We start from the raw sequence: 23182 nt of genomic DNA on the forward strand, positions 1-23182 counted from the left end.
AACTCATACTAGACAAGCATGGCTTTTTATGTATCCAATATAATTATATCTGTATATTCATACATTCTTGTCATTTTATTCCTCAAGGGAGTAATTCCTCAAGCCTATTGAACCAGCCAGAACTGGTGGAAGATGTCCCTGCAGAACAGGTTACATATATTAATTGTGGACAGATAAAGCAATATCTTAAATACTGCCATCAGCAGATGTATTATTTCATGAACTTACCAGCCTGCGGATATCCCTCTCACATTCACGTTTTATTCTATTAATCTCATCCTGATGGGACTGGTAAGCCATGCGCAGGTCAGCAGCCTTCATTTTATCTGCCTGCATGATGTTGTTCAAAGCTTCTTCAAGCTGCTTTTTACCAGATTTTAGCTCCAAGATCTCCTGTTGCAACTTCATTCGTTCACTGTCAAATGCTTTGCGAGCCTCCTCCTTCGCCTCACTCAGCAGCGCAGTCTTTACCTTGTCGGCTGCCCCGTCCCGCAGCACATTGACTGTTGACTGCAAACGCTGAATTTCACTGTCTTTAATTTTCACCATTCTTGCTACTTCCTGCTCGTGCTGCCTGATCAGTAGCTCTCTGACAGTCTGAAGCTCCTTCATTTTCTCCTCATGGAGCTTAGCTTTCAGTTCAGAAACGTAGGCTGTGTGTTTGTGCTGCTCCTGCTCCCTTTCTTGCTTAACCTCTTGGATTTTCTCTCTCAGTTTACCCACCTGAAACATCAATGTAAAATATTGATTAGCAAACACCATCACACCTTTACAAATCACCAAGAGAGCTTTTTTGTAAACCTTCTTAAAAAGTCATCCTGAATGTTCAAAAGCAAAGACTGTAAACACAAAATTTCTCTCTTCAAACAGGAAGAGAACTAGAGCTTGAAAAAGGCTGTTGGTGCCTGTGTATAGATGAATCTGCTTTTCAGAGGTGCTACCAGCAGCAACTTCTCACAGTTCTAGGAAGTAAGACACCACCAAGAAATATCCAACCCAGTTCTCTCACAATTTTCCCTACCAAACACTCCAGATTACTCTCATCCACAGTTCTCACATTGCACCCAACAAGCTGATGGAAAAGGAAGCAGATAGAGAAAAAATTCTCCTGTTCAGGGTGAGAAAAATTTTCTACTACTCAACAGACCATACTTCAAGGATGTTCACAGTGACTCAGATCTTCATATAGGCTCACATAATTTATTTCCACAGCGTCCTTCTGTAGCTAAGGAGTACTATCTCTGTACTGCAGATGGGATTCTCAGCCAATCATCAATTTACCTTGTATATATACAAACTGTCTTTGGGATTCAAGTACCAAATTCCTACACCCAGATCCACTGTTTGACCTAAGGTAATTTCCAAGTGAGATCAGACATTAATACAGACTGGGGAGAAAAAAGGAGAAGCTTGCTTCTGTACTGTAGCACACCAGAAAGGGTATAATGTAACCAATAGCATCTAATATCAGCAACGCCTTCCTACAACCTATCACTGCATTGTTTTTGTGTTTCGACCTTGAGTGGCAATAAAAACAGATAATCTACATAACACTGCATGGTAAAAATCAGGTCATCAAGCAGTTGGATGTTAGGACCTGCCACAGCATTTCTAGACTTCTTGCACCTATGTATTGCACTGCTGGAACCTGTGGTCACACAATGCATTAATGTGTTTAATTTATGCTAAACTATGCCAAAGATGCAACTTGCCCCAGATTTTAGTGCTGTATGAAGGGGAGGGTCTCTATTAATATTCAGAATGAAAATTACTATGAAGGCATAATTAATACTGTTTATTTTTTTCCACAGTTTTGGATTCTACAGTCAAACACAAGAGTTAAATTAAAGCTATAATACTCATTCAGGAAAGGTTCAAAAAACTTTGCTATTTTCTTCATTGTAAGCAGGCTGGATCTAAACAGGTACACTTGTGTGTTTGCTTTAGAGAAAACACAGCATCTTAACTCCAAAGCTCAACCAATGAAATTAACTTTATTACTTAATTTGGTCATAAAATGAGATCGATCTTTTATACTTCAGGTCCCTAGCACTAACTTAATGATTTCCAGAATCTGATCTCCACTTGAAGTCTTCCAGCAGAAAGGACTAAACACCAACTGGGGCAGAATTATGATTGTAGGAATGAATTAGGCACCATCTGATTAGGATTTTATCACATAGGTACTGTTATTACTGTCCAGGATGATCCAGATCATATATATGTTCATTCAAAAAGGAATCATATCCCTCATAAGTGGTAAAGTCTGCCTTCTGGAAAGTATCTTCTTTAGATACATATATTTTATTTCTTCTCATAAAATAACTTGAAGATCCAAGCCTACAGCAAATAGCATGGGTCGCCACTACTTGCATTAGTCTGAACTTTTTCTTAGCTTATCACAGATGAGTGAATTTGCAAACCTACCAACACTCAAATTCACTTGAATTTGCTATGGATAAACAAAGAATATTGAGATGAATATTTAAAATGAGATCTAGTAAAAAATATATAGGAAAATAAATTGTACAATGACAATTATAAGCAATGCTGATATTCCTCCAGAACCACAGTATTTTAAAATTAGTCATGTTGTACATCAGGCACGAGACTGAAAAGCAGTTTTCCATATAACACATTATTGATTGTAACTTCCCAAAAGCATTTTTAATACATGTGAAAAGGATTCTGACATTCTGGGGAATTCCAGTTTACACAAAACTTCATGCTTGAATAATGATTTTCATTTTACATTGAGTGTCTGACAACACCTATATCCATTGTTTCTGTCCACGACAACATATCTCAAACTTTCAGACTAACAGAATACCACCACATATCATCCAGTCATCTCACTCACAAAGTTTCTGCAAGCCCAACGCAAATAATAACAACCCTATAATCCCTGAATTCTACATCTTATCTTAAATGACTTTCATCCTCCATTACCCAGAAAAAAAAAAATAGATGCATCCTAATCTTTAAGGCCTTTAAAAAGCCTATTTTTGTTATTGCTTTTTCTCAGAGAAGATAGAAAATTAGCTCTATTATAGTTGTCTTCCCTGAAAGCCATAAACTCTCTCCCTCCCAAAATGTTAATCTCTACACTTTTGGCTACTGAAAGAACAAAAATAGTAATATGGTATTTTCCCATATGCTTGACTGTCTCAGTTTCAATCTGAACTCAAACACGGTTAAAAAGTATTTATTTTTAAATGCATAAAGCTGTTCTGTCCACAGTTTGAAGCATAGCCAAGAACTAAAACCAATAAGTAAAAAAAAAATTCATACAGGTTTTCAGAGCACTAAGAGTGTCTGGCTCCATCTTTACACTCTCCCATCAGCTATTTTTGCATTTTGATAAAGTTCTTCCAAGACTTCTTCAGTCTCAACAGTCCCAACTTCTTTTTCGGAAGTGATGTTGCATATCAACATGCCTTAGAGACTGAGAAACAGTCTAGTTTCAGAATAAAGAGAAGACAATGATGCTCAACACAGAAAGTTCATACTAGAACCAATTTGTATGTCACAGAATAAAGTCACAATTGACTGAATTGCAAGAACTTGATGTAAAAGTAAAATGTAAACAAACAATTTCAGGGAGAAAAGAAAGTATGCAAAAATTTTGTACTTTGGACACGATAAACTTTCTGCAGAACATTAAACTTGCAAGTGTAGAACTCAGAAATTTAAGTTAAAGTCTTTGGAAGAACCTACAGATCTGATTTAATCTCTTTATTGGATGTGACAATTTGTCATGTCAGTCCACAGCCTAAGAACTCTCCTGGCTTCTTTGCAGATTATATCACTGTATCACACCTTGTAAAAGAAACAGCTCTTATCACTTCCAGTTACCTAAGAACTCATTTTGCCTTGATTCTTCTTTCAGGCAATCCTTTTTCCAGATCTCCTTCTCCTCTAACAAGAGCACAGAAGTGGCAGAGGCTGCAACCAGATGCAATTCCACTTTGTCAAACACTGATTTTATGTAACATACACTCACTGCTCAGTCACTGCTTTTCCCACCCACCTGCCTCTACTGCCTCTACTATTTCTTTTATTTATGTGATCTTACTCATTGTTCTTTCTCCCTAGCAAAAAACAACTTGTTAAATTCACTCTATTCCCTTTAAACCCTCATAAATATCTTCTTCTTGCTTGTTCTTTTCCAGCAACAAATAGCTCTTTAAAAGAAATGTATAACATTTCATCTTGACCATTTTCTGCAATCATTCTTGCTTCCAGCATCCCCAATTCTGATAATTTTTTAGCCTAAACTCTCAAGATTATGTCAGAGCATCACAGAAAATGTGTTTCTGCTCATATCTGAGGATAGTTCCTTGTTTTATATCAGGATACCCTAGAAACTCCGAAAGGCTGCAGCAACTGTCCTTTTATTCCAGAACAAAACTTAGATGTATAATTTGACAGATACAATAACTGCACAGACTCCACTACAATCTGAATAGAATTCTGTAGATTACACTGCATTTTCTGTCAACAACTTCAAACATGATAGCATCTAGAAGATTTAATTGTGATACTTCCTTGGTTTTTAATTCCAAATTTAGGATAATCATTGTTTAATATCTGCATATTGATGTCTCACTCCTCCCCTCCTCCTTTACTTGGACAAGAAGTCACGCTAACATGTCTAGCATGTTAACACTTCAATCCTATTAGAACTCTGAGTTCTTCCACATTTATTCCTAATAACTTGGCTATTTGCAGTGTTTGACAGATGACCCAAATGCTCTCATCTTAGTGATTTGTTAAGTATTGATCATTTTACTTTATACAACAAGAGCACAGATCTGAATTCAAATGCCCTTCAACTTTAATTGTGTAACAGCATTACACATTGATTTACAAACACTTCATCCATTTCCCTGCGCCAAGATGGTTGCTGTATTTCTTTCCCAATTACAATATTTCTTTCCCAATTACAATACCCTAGTAGCTACATACTATTCAGGAGGCTCCTTATAATTCATACAGTTATCTGGCTCATTTCTTTTTCCATTATTTTATATATACATTTAGTTTGTCTAGGTTCTCCAATGAAAAGTTTTATTATTTAGAATACTTCCATAAATAGGTAGCTATGACTCTTTTTCTATAAAACTTCTTTTTTTTTAACTCCCAGTACATACAGCTGTTCTGACTGAATTATATACTATCTTTAAAATAAAATACATCTATTGAAAAAATGAAGTTTATAGAATTTACAGGAAGTCACTGTTACACACAGATTCAACATCTGACACCAAAACTCGAAAAGAACCCAATAAAGAAAAGTGGTCAAAACATTTTTGGAAAAGTCTATAAAACAATGACTCATGATGGCAAGGCCCTCCTTTCTCTATTCTGCTTCAGTGACTTACAGCATACACGTCAGCAAAGACAAGGAAATTCAAGACAGTACTCCACCATCCGCCCAGAAATGCTTTCCAACATGCAGTAGAACTTACCATGGAACCGACTGCACATTCAGTAGGATTTTACAGCACTCTGGCTCTAATCTCCTAATTCAAATACCTACTCATTACACATGTGAGCCCACTCATTTCTCCACATGCTTATCTGATAAGTGTTATACAAACATCTCCTGCAACTACCTCAGTACTCAAGTATAAACCTTTTGTATTGCAGAAACACAAACAAGTAAGCAAACTGGAGCAACGGATGCTGGACTGTAAGGAGGCTGGTTTTAGACAGCGTGGTATTGTTCTGAAAGCTGTCATGGTGTTAAAGCTAGAGTTAACCTTAGTTGAGTTAATTTCTTTTCTTTTTCTTCTTTACTCTGTGCTTAAAAATTTGAGCTCATAGAAATTTCTTTTTCAACAAATTTAGTTTGTCTGATCTGTATTGAACCTATTACAGTCAGTCAAACAAGAATTAGGGCTTTATTATTTACTTTTTCCTCTCAAAGGAATAAATTTTGAAGATGCTTTTTATAGGCTTGTTTCTCTGTGCCATGAAATGATTATATGAAATAAAATATGAAAAATGATGTCATCCAAAGCTGAGTATCACACAGGGCTCTTTAAGAAACTTGAATATACTGGACTATTACTATCCATGTGTTCCAAAGATGTTTCATATATTGCAAGAATATAACAACACGAGTACACAACAAAGCCACCGTATATCAAGTGAACATGTCTTTAGTACATGTTTCTTCTTCAGAGAAGTCTTTAAGACTTTTAGAAAGTATCACCAAACATAAACTCTGCCCACAGTTGGGAAGACTGGAACTTAAAGGTCCCTTCCAACACAAACCACTCTACAATTCTATGATTCCATGTACTTTGTTCTCCTGACCACTCAAATACATGTTGAACGTATGTTAGATAGACGAATATTTATGGATTTGTTTTGTTAATAAACAGACACATCAGAGCAGCTAAGGACAATAGCACACATAACCCAAACAAATCAAACCAGGACTCCTACACGCATTCCTTCCAGGCAATTTACAGTCCCTGTAGACATGTATAACATGGTTTGAATATGCTTTTGTTCAACTCTGCATACACTTATTTAACATAGAGTTATCAGTGCTAAGATCCAATCCTGAACTCCTTTGCTTCCTCTAAGTCCAGCTAAGCCAGTGCTATCTGTTTTGAAATCACAGCAAATTTCAGCAACAATGTCTTTGGGAATATTTACGTACTTTTGTATGGTACTAAAATAGTTGGCAAGAGAATGGAATTTAATGATCAGTTCTTCTCATATTTCACACCACACCTCCCCGACAAAAATTTCATTTTATCAGTGAGTGGTTCTTGAGACATTTCATGCAAGTTTAATGCATATTTTATTGGGAATTTACTTGAGATTCAAGCACTGCTTTTGTTTATAACATCACTACTATTTAGAAGAACGATCAAGAAAATGCAAATACATACCTTGCTTTTTTCTTGCTGGAATTCTATCTGAATGTTAGTTAGTTTAGTTCGTAGCTCCTCGTTAGCAGCTTGCAGAGTTTCAATATCCATGTCGGGCTTATCTCCCTTGGCACGACCTTTCTTTGACATAATTATATTTGAAGTTTAAAATATTTTTTTGCTCCAAATTGAGCTACACCAGCTAGGGCCTTCTGCTTTCAGCATTTAAGAGTCAAGTAGTGTTCAACCAAATCTTTCACAAAAGTCTCTGCCATTATGGGTTTTGCCTCTCATATCCTGAAAGAAACAAAGAATGAATAGAATTAGACTACACCACAGAGCAAGGTCAACGAGCACATTGAACTTCCTTGTAGTATGCACTATACTATATAATGTACTAGAATTAGAAAGCAATAGATTAGAAAAGTTACACTTTTATCATCATACCTAAAAGCATATTAACTCTTCTCCTATGCTTACAGAAATGAAAGTTTTGCTCTTATGATAAATATAGCATATAAACATAAATCATATTTTATTCAGGACCTGATGACTTGGATCACACAAGATTCTCAAGGGGCACAGAGATAATGATAAATTAATAGAGCTGAGTGGCATTCCAGTGGGAACTGCTTACTTACTGTAATAAGTAGTAAGCACATTTCACCTTAAGTTATCAGATGTACAGTATTATTCAAAACATCAGCATATGCAGAGAAAGTAGCATAAAACTAGAAAAACAGGTTAAAAGACTTGAAAAATATAAGCTGTGTACATTCAAAGTCAATAGTTCAATGTGATCTATTCAAAATATCAACGTATTTCATTTTATTTTAATTCCCTAATACATATCTAACATGTATCTAAAAGTACTCAACTATTTAAAACAGCTTTACATGATATTCAAGGAGAATATCAATAGCAGACAAAGAACCCTAACTGGCAAGCCCCAAGATTAGTTTTCTTCTTGAGTAGTAATAAAAACTTCATCAGTTCTTCCCCCACCCCCTTTCCCAGCACTCCTCTAAGAATAACCTAGTGTTCCACAAGAACAAAGTGTGCAACAAGTGCTAATAATGTTGAATTATTTCAAAGAATCACAGAATCATCAAGGTTGGGAAAGACCCAGAAAATCATCCAGTCCAACCATCACCAATACTTCCAAGCTAAATCATATCCCTCAATGCAACATCCAAATGTTTTTTGAACACCCCCATGGTAGGCGACTCCACCACCTCCATGGGCAGTGTATTCCAGCGCCTGACCACCTTTCCTGAGAAGCAATGTTTCCTAATGTCCAGCCTTTTGTTAACAGCAAAAGGAAGGCTAGGGAAAATGTGGGCCCCATACTAAGTGGGGGGGGTGTTCTGGTAACGGGGGATGCTGAGAAGGCAGAAATACTGAACGCCTTCTTTGCTTCTGTCTTTAGTGAAAGGGCTCTCCCTCAGGAATCCCAGACCCTGGAGGTTGACGAGAGTCCGGGGAATGGGAGATTTCCCTTTAGTCAGGGAAGAGGTGGTCCGTGAGTGCCTAGGAAACATTAAAGTCCATAAATCCGTGGGACCTGATGGGGTGCATCTGCGGGTGCTGAGAGAGCTGGCAGAGGTCGTTGCTGAGCTGCTTTCTGTAATATTTCAGAGGTCTTGGAGAACTGGGGATGTGCCTGAAGACTGGAGGACAGACAATATCACTCCAGTCTTCAAAAAGGGCAAGAAGGAAGACCTGGGTAATTATAGGCCAGTCAGCCTCACCTCTGTCCCAGGGAAGGTGATGGAACAGCTTGTGCTGGGTGCCATCTCCAGACAACTGGGTGATAAGGAGGTTATCAGGAGTACTCATCATGGGTTCACCAAGGGGAGGTCGTGCTCGACCAACCTGGTGGCCTTTTATGAAGATGTCACTAGCTGGGTGGACAGGGGGAGGGCTGTAGATGTAGTCTACCTTGATTTCAGTAAGGCTTTTGATACTGTCCCCCATGACATCCTTATAACAAAGCTGAGGAAGTACGGGATAGATGAGTGGACAGTGAAGTGGGTTGAGAATTGGCTGACTGGCAGAGTGCGGAGGGTTGTCGTTGGCAGTGCGGTGTCTGGCTGGAGGCCTGTAACTAGCGGCGTCCCCCAGGGGTCTGTACTGGGTCCAGTCTTGTTCAACATCTTCATCAATGACCTTGATGAGGGGATAGTGACCACCCTCAGCAAGTTTGCTGATTACACGAAGTTGGGAGGACTGGCTGACACGCCTGAAGGCTGTGCTGCCATTCATCGAGACCTGGACAGGCTGGAGAGCTGGGCAGTAAGAAACCGGATGAGGTTTAACAAAAGCAAGTGTAGAGTCTTGCACCTGGGTAGAAATAATTGCATGCACCAGTACAGGCTGGGGGAAAACCTGCTGGAGAGGAGCTCTGCTGAGAGGGACCTGGGCGTCCTGGTGGACAACAGATTGACCATGAGCCAGCAGTGTGCCCTTGCAGCCAAAAAGGCCAATGGCATACTGGGGTGCATTAAAAAGAGCATGTCCAGCAGGTCGAGGGAGGTGATCCTCCCCCTCTACTCTGCCCTGGTGAGGCCTCATCTGGAATATTGTGTCCAGTTCTGGGCTCCCCAGTACAAGAAAAGACAGGGATCTCTTTTGAAGAGAGTCTAGCGGAGGCCACTAAGATGGTGAAGGGCCTGGAACATCTCCCCTATGAGGAGAGACTTAGGGAACTGGGTCTGTTTAGCCTTGAGAAAAGAAGGCTGAAAGGGGATTTGATCCAGGTTTATAAATACCTGAGGTGTGTGGACCATAGTGGTGAGGCTGGGTCTCTTTTCAGTAGTGCGTGGGGACAGGACTAGGGGTAATGGGATGAAAGTACAGCATAGGAAGTTCCGCACGAATGTACGGAAGAACTTCTTTATGGTGAGGGTGATGGAGCACTGGAACAGGCTGCCCAGGGAGGTGGTGGAGTCTCCTTCTCTGGTGATATTCAAGACCTGCCTGGACGCCTACCTGTGTGACATGGTGTAGAGAACCTGCATTGGCAGGGGTGTTGGACTCGATGATCTCTAGAGGTCCCTTCCACCCCCTACAGTTCTGTGATTCTGAATCTCCCCTGGTGCAGCTTGAAACCATTCCCTCTAGTTCTATCACTGATTACACGAGAGAAGAGGCTGACACAAACCCAAGTCATTTTAAATAGCCAGATAATGTTCAGCATTAAATTCCTGATATGGCAAAGGGGTTTCTGCTTTAACAACATTGCTCAGATTCAGGAAGGATTCTGGAAGGTGAAGTTGTTAATGAGTCATCTCAGCTGAAGCAAAAAACATAGGTAGGACAGAAAATATCTGGGGGAATGGAAAATGGTTTGTGACAGTTGAGAATCTGTCTTCCCACATACTTTGTAGAATCGGTTGCACTTCTGTTTCATTTGGAAGGAAATTGCCAGGTTCAGTGTGTTATTTTCTTGGAGTTCTTGTTCAGAGAATGATTCTTTTCTTCCAAACGCAACACCAAAATCTGCAGGGCTCTGACCTCCGCTAACTAAAATACTTGCTCTACTGAATTTTAGAAAGAAAAGAGAAAGTAGCAATAACAAAAGAAAAAATTATTCCACTGTTTCTTACACACCTCTATCAAAAACAAAATTAAACAGAAAGGCACATCCAGGCCAGCAGTTTTCTAAAGGCATTATGCACAAACTGAAGATTCAGTATTCTTAGCTGAAGCTCTCTCAAAATCAATACCATTCCATTGTTCTTCCTTAAGAAAAAGAAAGAAAACTGTCAACCACTAGCAACAGAACCTATAACAGCTTCCTGAAAATGATTATAAAGACATTAAAAAAAAAAGTATATATACATACGCACAGTATTATAGGTCTAAGATAACATCAAAGACTTCTCTAACTATGCCTATTTTGCTTTAATTTTAGAATAACCATATACTACTCCCTCCCCTTCAGATCAGACGTCTTTTCTTTTTATCTGACATACAAGCAAGATATAGAAAAATGGAGAACAATGGCAGTTATAATGCATGATAATCCTTACTGCTGAAATTTTCACACTTGTTTTACTCAAAGAAACAAAAAAGAATTACATCTGCAGGCTACGGCTCTTACAAAAAAGGAAATTCTTCAGTTCAGCTTCTTTTGCTTTACCATTGTCCATACTTGCCAACTCCACCCAGCACGGAAACCAGTAAGATACCTAAGGCTTCTTTTCTGCCCAAGAGATATTGAAGAAGTTTTCTTCATAATCATCTGCACCAGTAGCTTCTTTTTTGTTGTTGTTTTTTGTACTATCATATATTGCTCTTCATATTCTACTGCCTTTTCTAATTTCTTCCCCAAACTCAGATTATAAACTTGCAGGTGTATTTTGCAAGAAACAGATAGACCTACAACCTCTCAGACTTTTAAGAACGCCTGAGAATTCTGACCTTTCCACACTCATAGTTTCAACAGATTTTCCTAATTCCTAACTATGGAAAAACATCGATGTAAAAACATTAAATATTTAAATGGCCATTTATTTTCAATACACATCCACAGAATAAATTCCTCACTCTAATGAATTATTTTTGTAAGGGTAGGATATTTCCTTCCAAGAGTTCCTCAGAAGGTTAAAAGTAATTAATGTAACNTATATATATATATATATATATATATATATTCAAATATAAAAAGAAAAACAGATTTAAAATAGATAAATAAAAATAAGTAAAAGGTTCTTCATCTAGACACCTCCATCCAAAGAAGGTGATTTCTCATTTTACTTAATCCTTTCTCCTACTGTATTACACAGCCTTACTGTGAGCCTCAGATAACCTTGTTATGCTTGTGAACACGAGACACAAGCACATCAATGTTGAATATTCAAGAAGTTTAAAATAAAAATTATTATCCTAGCACCTGACAAAGTTAAACTTGGTGGACAGGGTAAAATGCATATCCTTAAAAAGGCCAATTACATTAAAATGTTCAGAATTGTGGTAATCAGTCAATGATTGTGTGGGAATGCTGACATGAATAGTTGTCAATGCCCAAGGCAGATTTCCCAGAAGGTTCAGATGACCTACATTTTTTGCTTCAGTTCTCAGATGTATGTAATAAAATATGACCGAATGGATAAAAGCAAAAGCATCTCTAGAGGATGAAAAAGGATCAACAAATAGAAAATTATTCTGATAACAAGAATTTATAAGTATATTGTAGACTAGTAAAACATTTTAGGTACCCATTTGTTAGCTACTGAACAGATCTATTTCTGTAATAGTAGAGTTTTACTTTCAATCCATCTGCAGTATTGTTGAGTTTCCTTAGTGGAACACTTTAAGAGTCACTTGTTACTCTTCTTTTTTTTCAGAGATAAAATACGAAAATATCTTTATTGTTAGCTAACAGCCATACTTTTTTTTTTTTTTTTTTTTGTAGAGTCATAGCTATTCTTGTTTTAATATCTCTCTAGGTGCAAACTAGATGGAAGGCAATCACCAAGAAGCACTAAAATGTTTAAATTAGCTCTTCCAAAAAAAAAAATAATAATAATAATCAAACAATTGTGTTGAGTACAGATGAACAGAGGAAACATTTGCTTTGTAGAGATCATAGCATAGCATGAGTTAGACATTCATGATGCCTGACTAAGGAGGTTCTGTAACAGATGACACCCTGTGGATGAACTCAGAATTTATAACTCACTTAACTCTCCTGCCAGTGTATCTTTTACATTAGTTTCTACAAAGGCAGCTCAGCTAAAGAGATGTTCTGAGATTTTGCATTTCTGCAGCCTTTCAACAGATTCTTATTACCCCCAGGGAAGAGTAGCTGTGCTTTAATATCTTACCACAAATCCCTGCCTTTCAGTTCCCTCCTCGGCAGTGAAAAGAACAGGAATTTGGAAAGCTTCAGAATGATTTTCACCAATACATGCATTTTTCACTCCAGTTAATTGGTTGTCTGTGTCATGTATGCATCTACTAAAACACATGCAATCAGAAAAATTCTTCCAAGTCAAAATGTAGCACACCAAAAAACCATAAAACTATTTCACACTCATTTAAATCCTATACACACCTTTAAACATGTATCAACCAATGACAACTGCAGTACTGCAGGCGGCTGGATAGCACCCAGTACATTTGTGGCCTGTTTCTAGGCAGAAAACATATATACATTCAAAAATAAAAATGCTGGCATTTATTTGCAAGAAGCTGTACAGTAAACATGCAGTAAGAAGGAATATTTGAGCTGAAAAGGATGAGGTAGTGGGAATTAAAGGAATCACTAATGCATTTAGCCATCAAGCTTCACTTGAACTAGTTGTATGTCATTTTATTATACGTAACAGATTATGAATATGAGTTGGGTTTTTTTTAAATCTCTGCTGAAGCAATTTACAGGGGGAGTGGTCTCATCAGTAGTCCTCGTCAGTTGCTTAGCATGTGAATGATAGAAAAGTTATACAATGTAATAGAATTTAAAGGAACAACTGGCCTCTGATTTTACAGGTTATTTTGGAACAGAACTAAAGGACCAGTTATAAGCTTAACTTAAAACAGACTATTTTCTTGTGTCTATAGGGCTCATACCTCTGGCTCTGTTGGCCTCTTCAAGGTCATATTAGAAATTTGCTCCACAGTTCTCTTCCTGCACTACTGCACTCTAATATACCAGAAAATACTGAAACTTTGGCCTAAATCTGATCTCAGAATGTTATAAGCTTGAAACCAGGCCTTTGAAATAAATAAAAAATATTCAGTGGCTTCAATTTGTTGTTGGATTGACCTACATTAGTATTTACTCAATTTCACACAAAGCACTGGTTTGTGGATTAATCCTTAAAATCACCCCACTAAACACACTAAAAGACAAACCACTACAAGCAGCAGCTTGTGACGCACACAGAAACAAAGAAGAAAGCACAAAAATGCAAAGTTCAAATGCAGTTTAAAGTAGCAAGACCCTCCTTCCACAAACTTCCAGAATCAGGTCTTGCACACATTGCGGCAAACAGCTTGAGATAGAGCTGAGCCTATGATCTAAGTGGCAGTTCCTTTCTCTTGAGCGTACTTAGGAGACCTGACAAGTGGCCTCCTGTCTAGCACAACATATACACAGCCTTCCATCCTTCTGCTTGTATCCTGTGCAATTCAGAGTGATACTTGGGCTTTCACTGAAAAGTATTTCCTCCTTTAAAGCATAAGATTTAAGGACAAAAGAAGAATAGGAAGATCAATCAAATTTTAGCATTTTCCACTTAGTGCTATAGAAATGACAAATACAGAATGGCTGCAATAACATTATTCACCCTCCCTGACACCCTATGACTTAATCATCCCATCATATCTAAGCTTTTGGATTACACTGGACCACTTTTGCTGAGTTATTTACCTGAATTTTAAAAGAAGATACTTTTGAGCTTGTTTGTTTGTTTCAAATTATCATCATCACTGTTATTAATATTACTGTAGGAATAATTAAATACGTCCAAAAGTCACAATTTTCCAATACTCTTATTAATTTTTACTTTTCACTAAAGAATTCATATGATCTTCCCAAATAGGAAATAACCTAAGCACTGAATACAGACCAGAGCATTCAGAGCTCTAGTGATCAGAGAGATGGACACCAGCTTAGTAATGTTTTCTGATAGGTGGCTTAGATAACTCACGTTAGTACTTAAAATGCTGTTCTACAGGTACATAATACCCTGTATCCATGCACTGTGTTGAGAGCTAAGATCTTATTCTGATCAAAAAAATTTCAGGGATTGATTCCCTATATGACCAGGGACTATGCTGACTCACCAATCACCCTCTCTGGAAGCAGTGGTTGCATTTCACATGCCTACCAGTGGTGACAACATGAGATGACTCACTTAAATTCCTCCTTATGACAGTGCTCTGAAAAACAAAAAAAAAAATAAAAAAATCAGTCATCTCATGCTGACATTTCAAGTGCTGGTAATTGAGTGACTGTTCACTGAAGTGAATGAAGCTTCAGGCTCTGTACTGCAGGCTGATGGAACTGCATCAGCTAGGATGAAGTATTTATAAGGACTACTTCAGCCAGCTGTTAGTTTCTTCTGTTCTCCTTCCCTCAGTTCCATAAGGTAGCAGCACTGTAGCTTAAAATTGCAGCCAGCAAAATGCACAGCTAGAGGCTAATACAGACAAAGACAGAGTCATTTCTTATTCAGTTTCATCCACAGAGACAAGCATGACACAGCACAAGAAAAGCACAGCAGAGGAACTTAGTGAGCTGAAGACTTTCTTTGTGTAACCATCTTCCAGTATCCATAAACTGGAAGCTTCACTATAGTGAAAAGTCTGCCAATAAGACATCCTTCTGCTGACTGCCGGTGCTTCTGATTCAGCCAGACCAGGCTGCCTGGGGCAGTGGTTGGCAAGGCATTCCCCAGAAGTGCAAAGAGAATGCTCAGAGCTAAATGTGCTGTTCATGAGCACTTGCATATCTGGACAGAATTATTCTCTACACATCAGAATTAAAACATTAATAACAGCATCCCTCAGTGTTAAGAAACAAACACAAAAGACAAATCAGCCATAAGTTTGTTTTTAAGCCAACACATAAAACCAAAAACCAAAATTATTCTGTGATTGGCCACTGTCCAAAATATATTTGGAAGTGCAAAATTTAATCAATGCTCAGAAATACATATGCAGAAATAAAGCTTCCTGAACCTGCAAGAATGGTCAGGTATTGAATAGAGGTTATTTCCACACAGGATTTAAAGTTGTCTAGAAATCTGAATATCCAGGTTCAGGTTCTGCAGGTACAGCATTGCCACCAGCATATCTCTAAACTACTTACTGCTGACATAGCCAGCCTCTTTTATCCATTAAGAGGAATTCAAAAATGATTTTTCATTTACTGAGGAAAATATATTTTTCCCTTTTACCTGTGAAACATATAAATGTTTTTGGGCTTTTAGCAAATGCAACCTCCTTCTCCAGTGTCTGTAAATTATCCCTGGCTACGGACAAAGTTTTTATTTAAGACACATTACCAAATAAGTAGGATGCAGTATAATTGAAACTTCACAGCATGTTGTGGAAATAATATATTCATATAATTTGTGCTATGTACTGATCTTAGTACTGAAGGGAAGCCTAAAACATTGGGGCACCAACAGTAATTTTGTATAATGCTTAGTCCTCCTGAAGACTTTATGAAGTAATATGGAAATAAGTATTGCCTCGTCATCTCCCCAGGCTGAACCACAGAATAAGACTTCGCTTTGAAGTTAAGCTTGGCACAGCTCTAGCAGTAGCAATGAAGTTTCTCACATCATAAGCTGCAGAGCTAATCTAGCAAAACTTTAACAGTTTCCAGAACAGGAAAGAAAAACAAACCGGGAGGGTGGGGGGGGGAAGAAAGAGGGTGCATATACTATTGGGAGCCCCCTTATACAGAACAGAGCCTGCCAAAGGAGATATAAGTAAAGGAAAATAAAGGGAACTAACCTTAGGAGGACCCATTTCTTATCACCAGCCCAAATAACAATCCTATCTGCTGTTTGTCTATTACTCCCTCAGCTCTTTACCTCACAACCAACAGTACTCAGAGATAAGTGAAAGGAAAGAACTGTGTATCAGAAAAGGAAGAAGAAAAAAGTAAAAACAAGAAGTGGATTTGCATTAAGATGAAGGTTTTCTGCCCCGTCCCTGGAGGTGTACAAAGCCAGGTTGGATGGGGCCCTGGGCAACCTGATCTAGTAAACATGGAAGTTTGGTGGCCCTGCCAGGCAGGGGGGTTGGAGCTTCATGATCCTTGAGGTCCCTTCCAACCTGGGCCGTTCTGTGATTCTGTTTACTTGTTGCTTACATGTAATCCCATTCCACACTGAAATATTTGTTTCAGTGAACAGTGCGAACACTAGATCTGACTATGTTCTTTCCCTTTAAAGGACATCAATCAAAGTACCACTGCTGCACACATTTACATTTCTGTTGAACAGTAAAAGTCTGGGAGCATCAAATCAAAGATTTTCACTAACACTTCACAAATGGAACTCGAAATTACTGCATATTTTCTTTGGCATGGGGAGGATTTTAAGTAGTAAACAGTTAGATTCACTTTTAAATCTTAGATTAATCTTTGAAAGTTAATTGACATGCCCAAATATTCTACTTCCTATCAACTATCCAATTTCGCTTTCTTGGAGAGTTGTGATAACATCCAGCTCACCAGTGAGCTGTTTCCATGCCTCTACCAGCACCAGTTAGTGCTTTTTCCTGCTTCCCCTCTTTCATAGATTTCCATTTACTTTAAGTAGTCATTCGTGTCTAAATGTTATGACAAGGAAAATATTTAACTGTTCTTGCACACAAAATTGCTACAACTGCATTCTTGCAAGAAGTTCAACACAAGTTCTTCTACTTGAGAAAAATAGGAAGTCTGCTTTCATCAGTTTCCTGATAAGCACAGAAATATTAAACTGCCACAGTTGAAAAGATGGAACAAAAGAGCAACTGATCCAACTGATCCAGAAAGTGAAAAAATAACACGATAGTATTTTATTGCTATTCTAAGAGTTATCATATTATTGCATCTCTTTCCTACTTCTTGAAACAACCACAAAGCAATGAAGGACTTCCTCAATAAAGAAAATAAACTCTCCTGAATAAAACAGAAACATCCCTGCTATAATTGAAAACTCTTAACATACTCTTAAGTGTATTCCCTCATCCATCTCCCCTTTGCATTTTTTAAATTTTAAGCCAAATTTAATATAAATAAGGAGGGATTTCTTCCCCCTTCCTCCTCCCCCCAAAAAAATCATACTTTGGGTTTAGTTGCAATGAGCAGCACTTGAGCTAGCAGTGCTGTAGCAGAGATATTTATCAAGTCTGTGAAGTATAGTTCAAGGCTGCTGAGTAATCTGATTGTGCGAGCCCTCCCTGGCTCCCATCCCAGCCATTTGAATCTCTCTCACTTTTCCATCTCTGCAGATTGCACGCAGCTACCAAGTCACCCTAGCACTCAAAAAGTTGGTCTGTTTTTTCTTACCTCTCCTCACCTGTACATCATACCTACGCAATGTCTGAGCCTTAGTGCATCTTCCTTTTGAGCTCCAATAACAGACCATTTTTTGGCAGACCTTTCAAGGGAGGCAGTGTTGCCACCATTATCACAGGCTCCTCTCGTTAGGAGCCTCTCATTTCCAAACCATTTATAAAAATGCTTGCTTGCTTACTTTTCTAAACAGAGATAGCTCTTTACTAACTGTCAAGACATCAAATTTAAGCTTTGCTTCAGCTCAAATGACTTAATGCTGATGTCCCCCTATCCCTCAATAATGTCCATCACATTCGCCTACAAGATGAAACACAGGCACATCTCCTTCATGGTCCTGACTTCAGAGCACACCTGCAGATAGCATAATTCTGTCTCCATACAGATTCCTTTTAGACATAGTATTCTGCCACACTCTTTATCAGAGTCTAGCATTTCTATTGATTCCATTTCCTAAACACCATTGGGCGATTCCTTCTGGAGGATGAACAACTTCTGTCTCCATAGGAGAGGGAAGACAGAGAATGGGGAATTACTGTCCCCAGGTCACAGTAATGATAAGCATCTGATAAATCTGCAATAGCATTTCTTGTTTCCATTGCATCTTTTTTCTAGACAAAAAAACGTTTAAAGACATCTCAGTTCGGATATAATTTCATAATTGTGGTTAACATCTAAAAATAATTCAAGTAAAGAGGTTTTCAGAGATTCAATCAGTGAGATAAGTTACAAGCTTCACAGCGTAGAAGATTCATTTCTTCAAGATCAAATGACTCAAAAGCAACTAAAACAGAGCTTAAGAGAATTTATGAAAGTAGTATACCATCTAGTAGGCTGCCTTACTACTGTATCTTCAAGTCAAAGTCTTGGATGAGCAAGCAATTTTTTAAACATAAATCCAAATTCTGAAGGTCAGTTGTGCAATTATGAGGTATAGTTATGTTGTTCAGTTCCATCCAGACTCTGAAGAGCTCTTTCTCTGGGGTGACTTTTCTGAATTATGATGGTTTGTTTGTTAGCTGATATTACTGGGTTCACATTCTGCTCTACTCCATTCATTTTCTGTACTTACACGACGCATTCATTTCATTCTTTCCTAAGTTTTGCTTTCCTCATTTCTTTCCATTCTATAACCAAACAGAACCCCTTGCAATAAATTTTTAAATATGTATTTATCAGTATATTATCAGTGAATTAAATTCATCTTTGAAGTTTATTTTCAAAGGATTTTAAGGTAGCTTTCCTAGTTTGGGCTGAAGTTTAGATTTTCACACACAGTTCTTGCTAAATATGAAGTAATCCAGCTGTGAGATAGAAGTGCTTCAGTATATAGCATTTCTCAGGCACAACAACTCCATATTTAACAAAAATGCATTATGATGTACAAGAAGATCACACACAGTAGAAAAGGAGCTGATAAGCCTCCATGAACTGAACAAAAACCTGAAACTATTATCAACATAATGGAAATGCAGTATTGAGCAACTGAGGAACAACCTGAAATCAACTGCTGTTGTCCAAGCTGATTGTAATACAGACAAAACAAAAGAACATTTTAAAATACATTTTTTGCTTATGATTATATGTAATAAAATATTAACATAATATTTTCAACATACATAGGGGTATTTATGTGTGTGTGTTCTCAGGATAGGTTTCCTTCAAGAAGTATTTTAAGTGGTAAGATAATAGTATAAATGTTGTTTTTAAGGACTATCTTTTGCTTTGTATAGAAATTGTTAACATATATTGCCATAATTAGACTTCACTGACCAAGTAACTATTATTCATATGGCACTGTTCACAATTAATACTGTTTCCAACAAATCAAAGAGCAGTTCTTGCTAAATATGAAGTTATCCATAGCTGGAAAAAACAACAACCAAACCAACAAAGCAAAAGCAAATAGGCAAAGCAACAAAAAAAGACACACACAGAAACACTCAAAAAAAAGTTAACTAATTTCAAGAGAGACCCTATTTATTGTTATTATATTATTATATATAAGAACATTATTACAAGGACAGTATCATAGAGATGTCAGATATCCCAGCTTCTTGGTCACATTACTATTTATTAAAGGTATACCACACATGCTGCACTTTTCTCAGGGTTCATACCTCTGTTTTCTATGCACATAAACATAGGAATTGACAAGTACCTTCTTAATAGACTGAGGGTCTCTTTTGCTTAACATCCAATAGCAAGACCTAAAGAAATGAAAGACCTTTCTATGGCATACAAAAAGTTTGCTTAGTTTTCTTTTTAGTACATCTTACAAGCATTCAAAATGTAGACAAGTATTTTCAGCTAAGCAAAACATGACCTCTGTTATCTTAACAAGACCACTAGCAACCACACATTTATCTAACTCTAAAATGCACGTGGGAATTCTGCCAGCAGCTGAAGAGCTATCTGCTATCCAAATGTAGCACCTTATCAGAACAGTTGAAAGTTTGCATGTAAAAGAAACTACCTAGATGCATAGATCAGTAATTTTTTTTGCAGTGTTCGAAGAGAAATGGATCTATAGTCATAAAAATTGGAATTGTATTTGTGCAGAGGATTAGTCAGCACAGATAAATCTAACTCAAAGGCTGTTAGGAAGTATGAGTAATCTCATTTTATCTACATTAAAGTTGTGCCAGTTTAAAGCAGGGAGTTGGAAGCAATTATGGCAGATTTCATAATCTAGCAGTCAACAAAACAGAGATATTTAAAACACAAATGTGCCTGGCCTATACTCAGTACCTTGCAGCCATCCTATATGTTCAGGCACACCCACAGATAGCAGCATGATGTAGCAGCTCCCACTGAAATCCTGTTCCTACATATAAGTGTCTGTGTTTACATGGTCATTCTGAGAAGACAGTTTAGAAGTATCAGAAAAATTGCCATCAAATTAATAGGACATTGAGATGCAAAAAATATATAAATAAAAAAATAAGAGCAATCAAGATTTGATAGGGAATTTTTTGCCTTTTTTCCCCTCTAGCGTTGGGCAAATGTGCATAAGCAATCCAAAAAAGTGAAACTCCTATGCTAAAATTTTCCTAAAGCAGCTCCAGGAAACGTGATGTTTCCTCATGGATAATCAGTATATAAAGCAAGCACTTTCAGAATTAGCTATCAAAGACTTTCTCATATCTTGAGCATCTTGCAGAGTCTGTTAAATAAATCAATTTTTTAATCTATGTTCATCTGTTTGGATATAGAGGAACTGATAGACTTACGGATAACAAATCAATGTTTTTTAAACTGTTTCAGGGATTTAAAAAATCAAAATTCAATGGGAAATGGAGCTACAGTATTCAGTACTTTTCAAAATCAGCATTATCTACTTTCTATTGTGTAGGTCATTCTGAAAATAATATTTCTTGTTTATTTCTATGGAAACTACAACAGATGTAAAAAGCACAACTCTATTTGATAGACCAAATTCTCAGCTACAGAATTCTGATTTTCAGCAGTCACCACCATCAGCCATGCATTTTCACCAGTGATTAAGAGTCTACATGCCAAGCTTATTTAAAAAAAAACAAACAAACACACAAACCTGCACCAGCAGAGTTGACCCACTGTTTCACAGCTGCTGTGAAAGAATTGTTGCTATAGGAAAACATTGCCCACACAATCCATCCTCCATTGGCCTAAACAGGCAGAAGTCCAAAGGCTCCAAATCCAGACTATATGGTGACTGCATTCATCCAAGATTGACAAAGTGCTCCATGGTCTGTCTTCAAACTGGCATGGGGCCTGGCATTGTGCACCAAGTGAAAGGTCTCTGGCCTGACTCTGGAAGTCCAGACCTTCTCCTTAGAATCATGACGTAGCAGCAACATAGAGTTGATAGTTTGTTCAGATTATAGGAAATATGAAATACCTTTCCTACCCACACAGCAGTGAACATCGCTTTACCTGCTGAGCAACACACCTTGAACACAGCAATAAAATGTAATGATATACTGGCAGGAAATTTCAACCTCTACTTCTATGGCACCACCATCTGGCTCTGATGTTGTTGGCTAACATAACAAAAAGGGCTGCTCCAAAAGTAATGCCCTCTTCGTATTATTAGGCAGGTATATCTGAAAAATTCTCCTTCATTTCTGTCACTGAAGCTCCTCCTGTAGTTCACCACGAGGGGTTAAGCTTGGTCAGTGGTAAGTGTTCAGCTACCCTCCCAATTACAGACAATTATCTGTAGAACCCAAAACACACAGTTACACTGATTTTCCTCATTACTAAAAGGGAGTTACTTCAATGAACACCAAATTATTTGGTTTTCCATTCTTTTTATATTGCCTTATAGTGACTATGCTATGAGGAACTTCTCTCAAGCATTAAAATAGAAGATACTAATGAACTATTTACTAATGAACTACTAGCTGTACTAGAACATCACAGAAGACAACCCAATAATAGCCAGAGGGACCCCTAAGGCATGTTCTGTACTATTGTACTTTTTTTTATTATTATTTTTAAAGAAAATTTTACTCTGTCCTTCTTTAGGAGGACTTCAGTAATGATTATACACCACAATATTTTATTTTTCATAGCGTTCCCCCTACGTAGGATCATAGTTAACCCTTCCAGCAGAAGGCATTCTTCCACTATGCACCGTATTCACTATAACGTCAGGTTTCGTTAACAGCAAAAAGGCAGCAATTTCCAAATGCAAACTGCAAAATATCTGCCAGTAAAGTTATCTTCAAAGTTACTGCTGTTTTCCTCTTTTTTCTGCAATACATTTAAAAAACAAAAAAAAACAAAAAAATCCATAGGATCCATTGATATTTTGCTTTGGTAAGAACAGTTACATGGAAAGGAGGTTGTCCAGTTTTTAGTATTTCTGAATTTAGTAACTGCATTATCTCTGAAGTCCTACTGTAGGAAGATTCTGGAACACGCATAAAGTCAGGAATTAGGCAGAATGCTAAACTCTTTTCCTTTCCATAAGTTCTCCAATAGGAGGAAACTGATATTTTCCCCCCAAATGTATAGTCAGTCCCTCAAAGCAACCCCAAGCATTGAATTCTCATGCAAAGCATATAAAAGCTGCTTCCTCATCCCTCAGACTTGTGCACACTATAAACACACGAAAGCCAACAGAAGACTGAGAAACTCTGTCAGAGAAGCTTAATATCTAACAGAAACCAAGCTAGTCAAAGACTTTCTTCTTTATTAATGGTGACAGGAGTATGACATAGAGACAGCAGTCACATTAACAAGCAGGTGATGAAGGTATGACACTGAGCATCATTTC

The 23182-nt window shown here is 37.6% G+C and overlaps 1 protein-coding gene across 14 annotated transcripts in view; it reads right to left on the reverse strand.

The window, feature by feature from the left end:
• The window catches only part of JAKMIP1 (janus kinase and microtubule interacting protein 1), a 126059-nt gene that overhangs the window by 58554 nt on the left and 44323 nt on the right, over positions 1 to 23182 (reverse strand). For 5 of the 14 annotated variants that reach the window (XM_032444135.1, XM_032444147.1, XM_032444144.1 and 2 more), the window contains exons 3-5: positions 14685 to 14780; positions 6912 to 7187; positions 229 to 723 (exon numbers count right to left, since the gene is read on the reverse strand). In XM_032444135.1, the coding sequence (XP_032300026.1) occupies positions 229 to 723; positions 6912 to 7040 (624 nt within the window). In that variant the 5' untranslated portion in view covers positions 7041 to 7187; positions 14685 to 14780. Of the gene's footprint in view, positions 1 to 228; positions 724 to 6911; positions 7188 to 10272; positions 10433 to 10502; positions 10635 to 12721; positions 12855 to 12951; positions 13030 to 14684; positions 14781 to 20077; positions 20233 to 23182 lie in introns of those variants that run through there. The other 9 variants (XM_032444136.1, XM_032444138.1, XM_032444146.1 and 6 more) reach the window with 9 other exon arrangements.

The sequence above is a fragment of the Coturnix japonica genome, chromosome 4, assembly GCF_001577835.2.
Source record: "Coturnix japonica isolate 7356 chromosome 4, Coturnix japonica 2.1, whole genome shotgun sequence".
Taxonomy (NCBI): domain Eukaryota; kingdom Metazoa; phylum Chordata; class Aves; order Galliformes; family Phasianidae; genus Coturnix; species Coturnix japonica.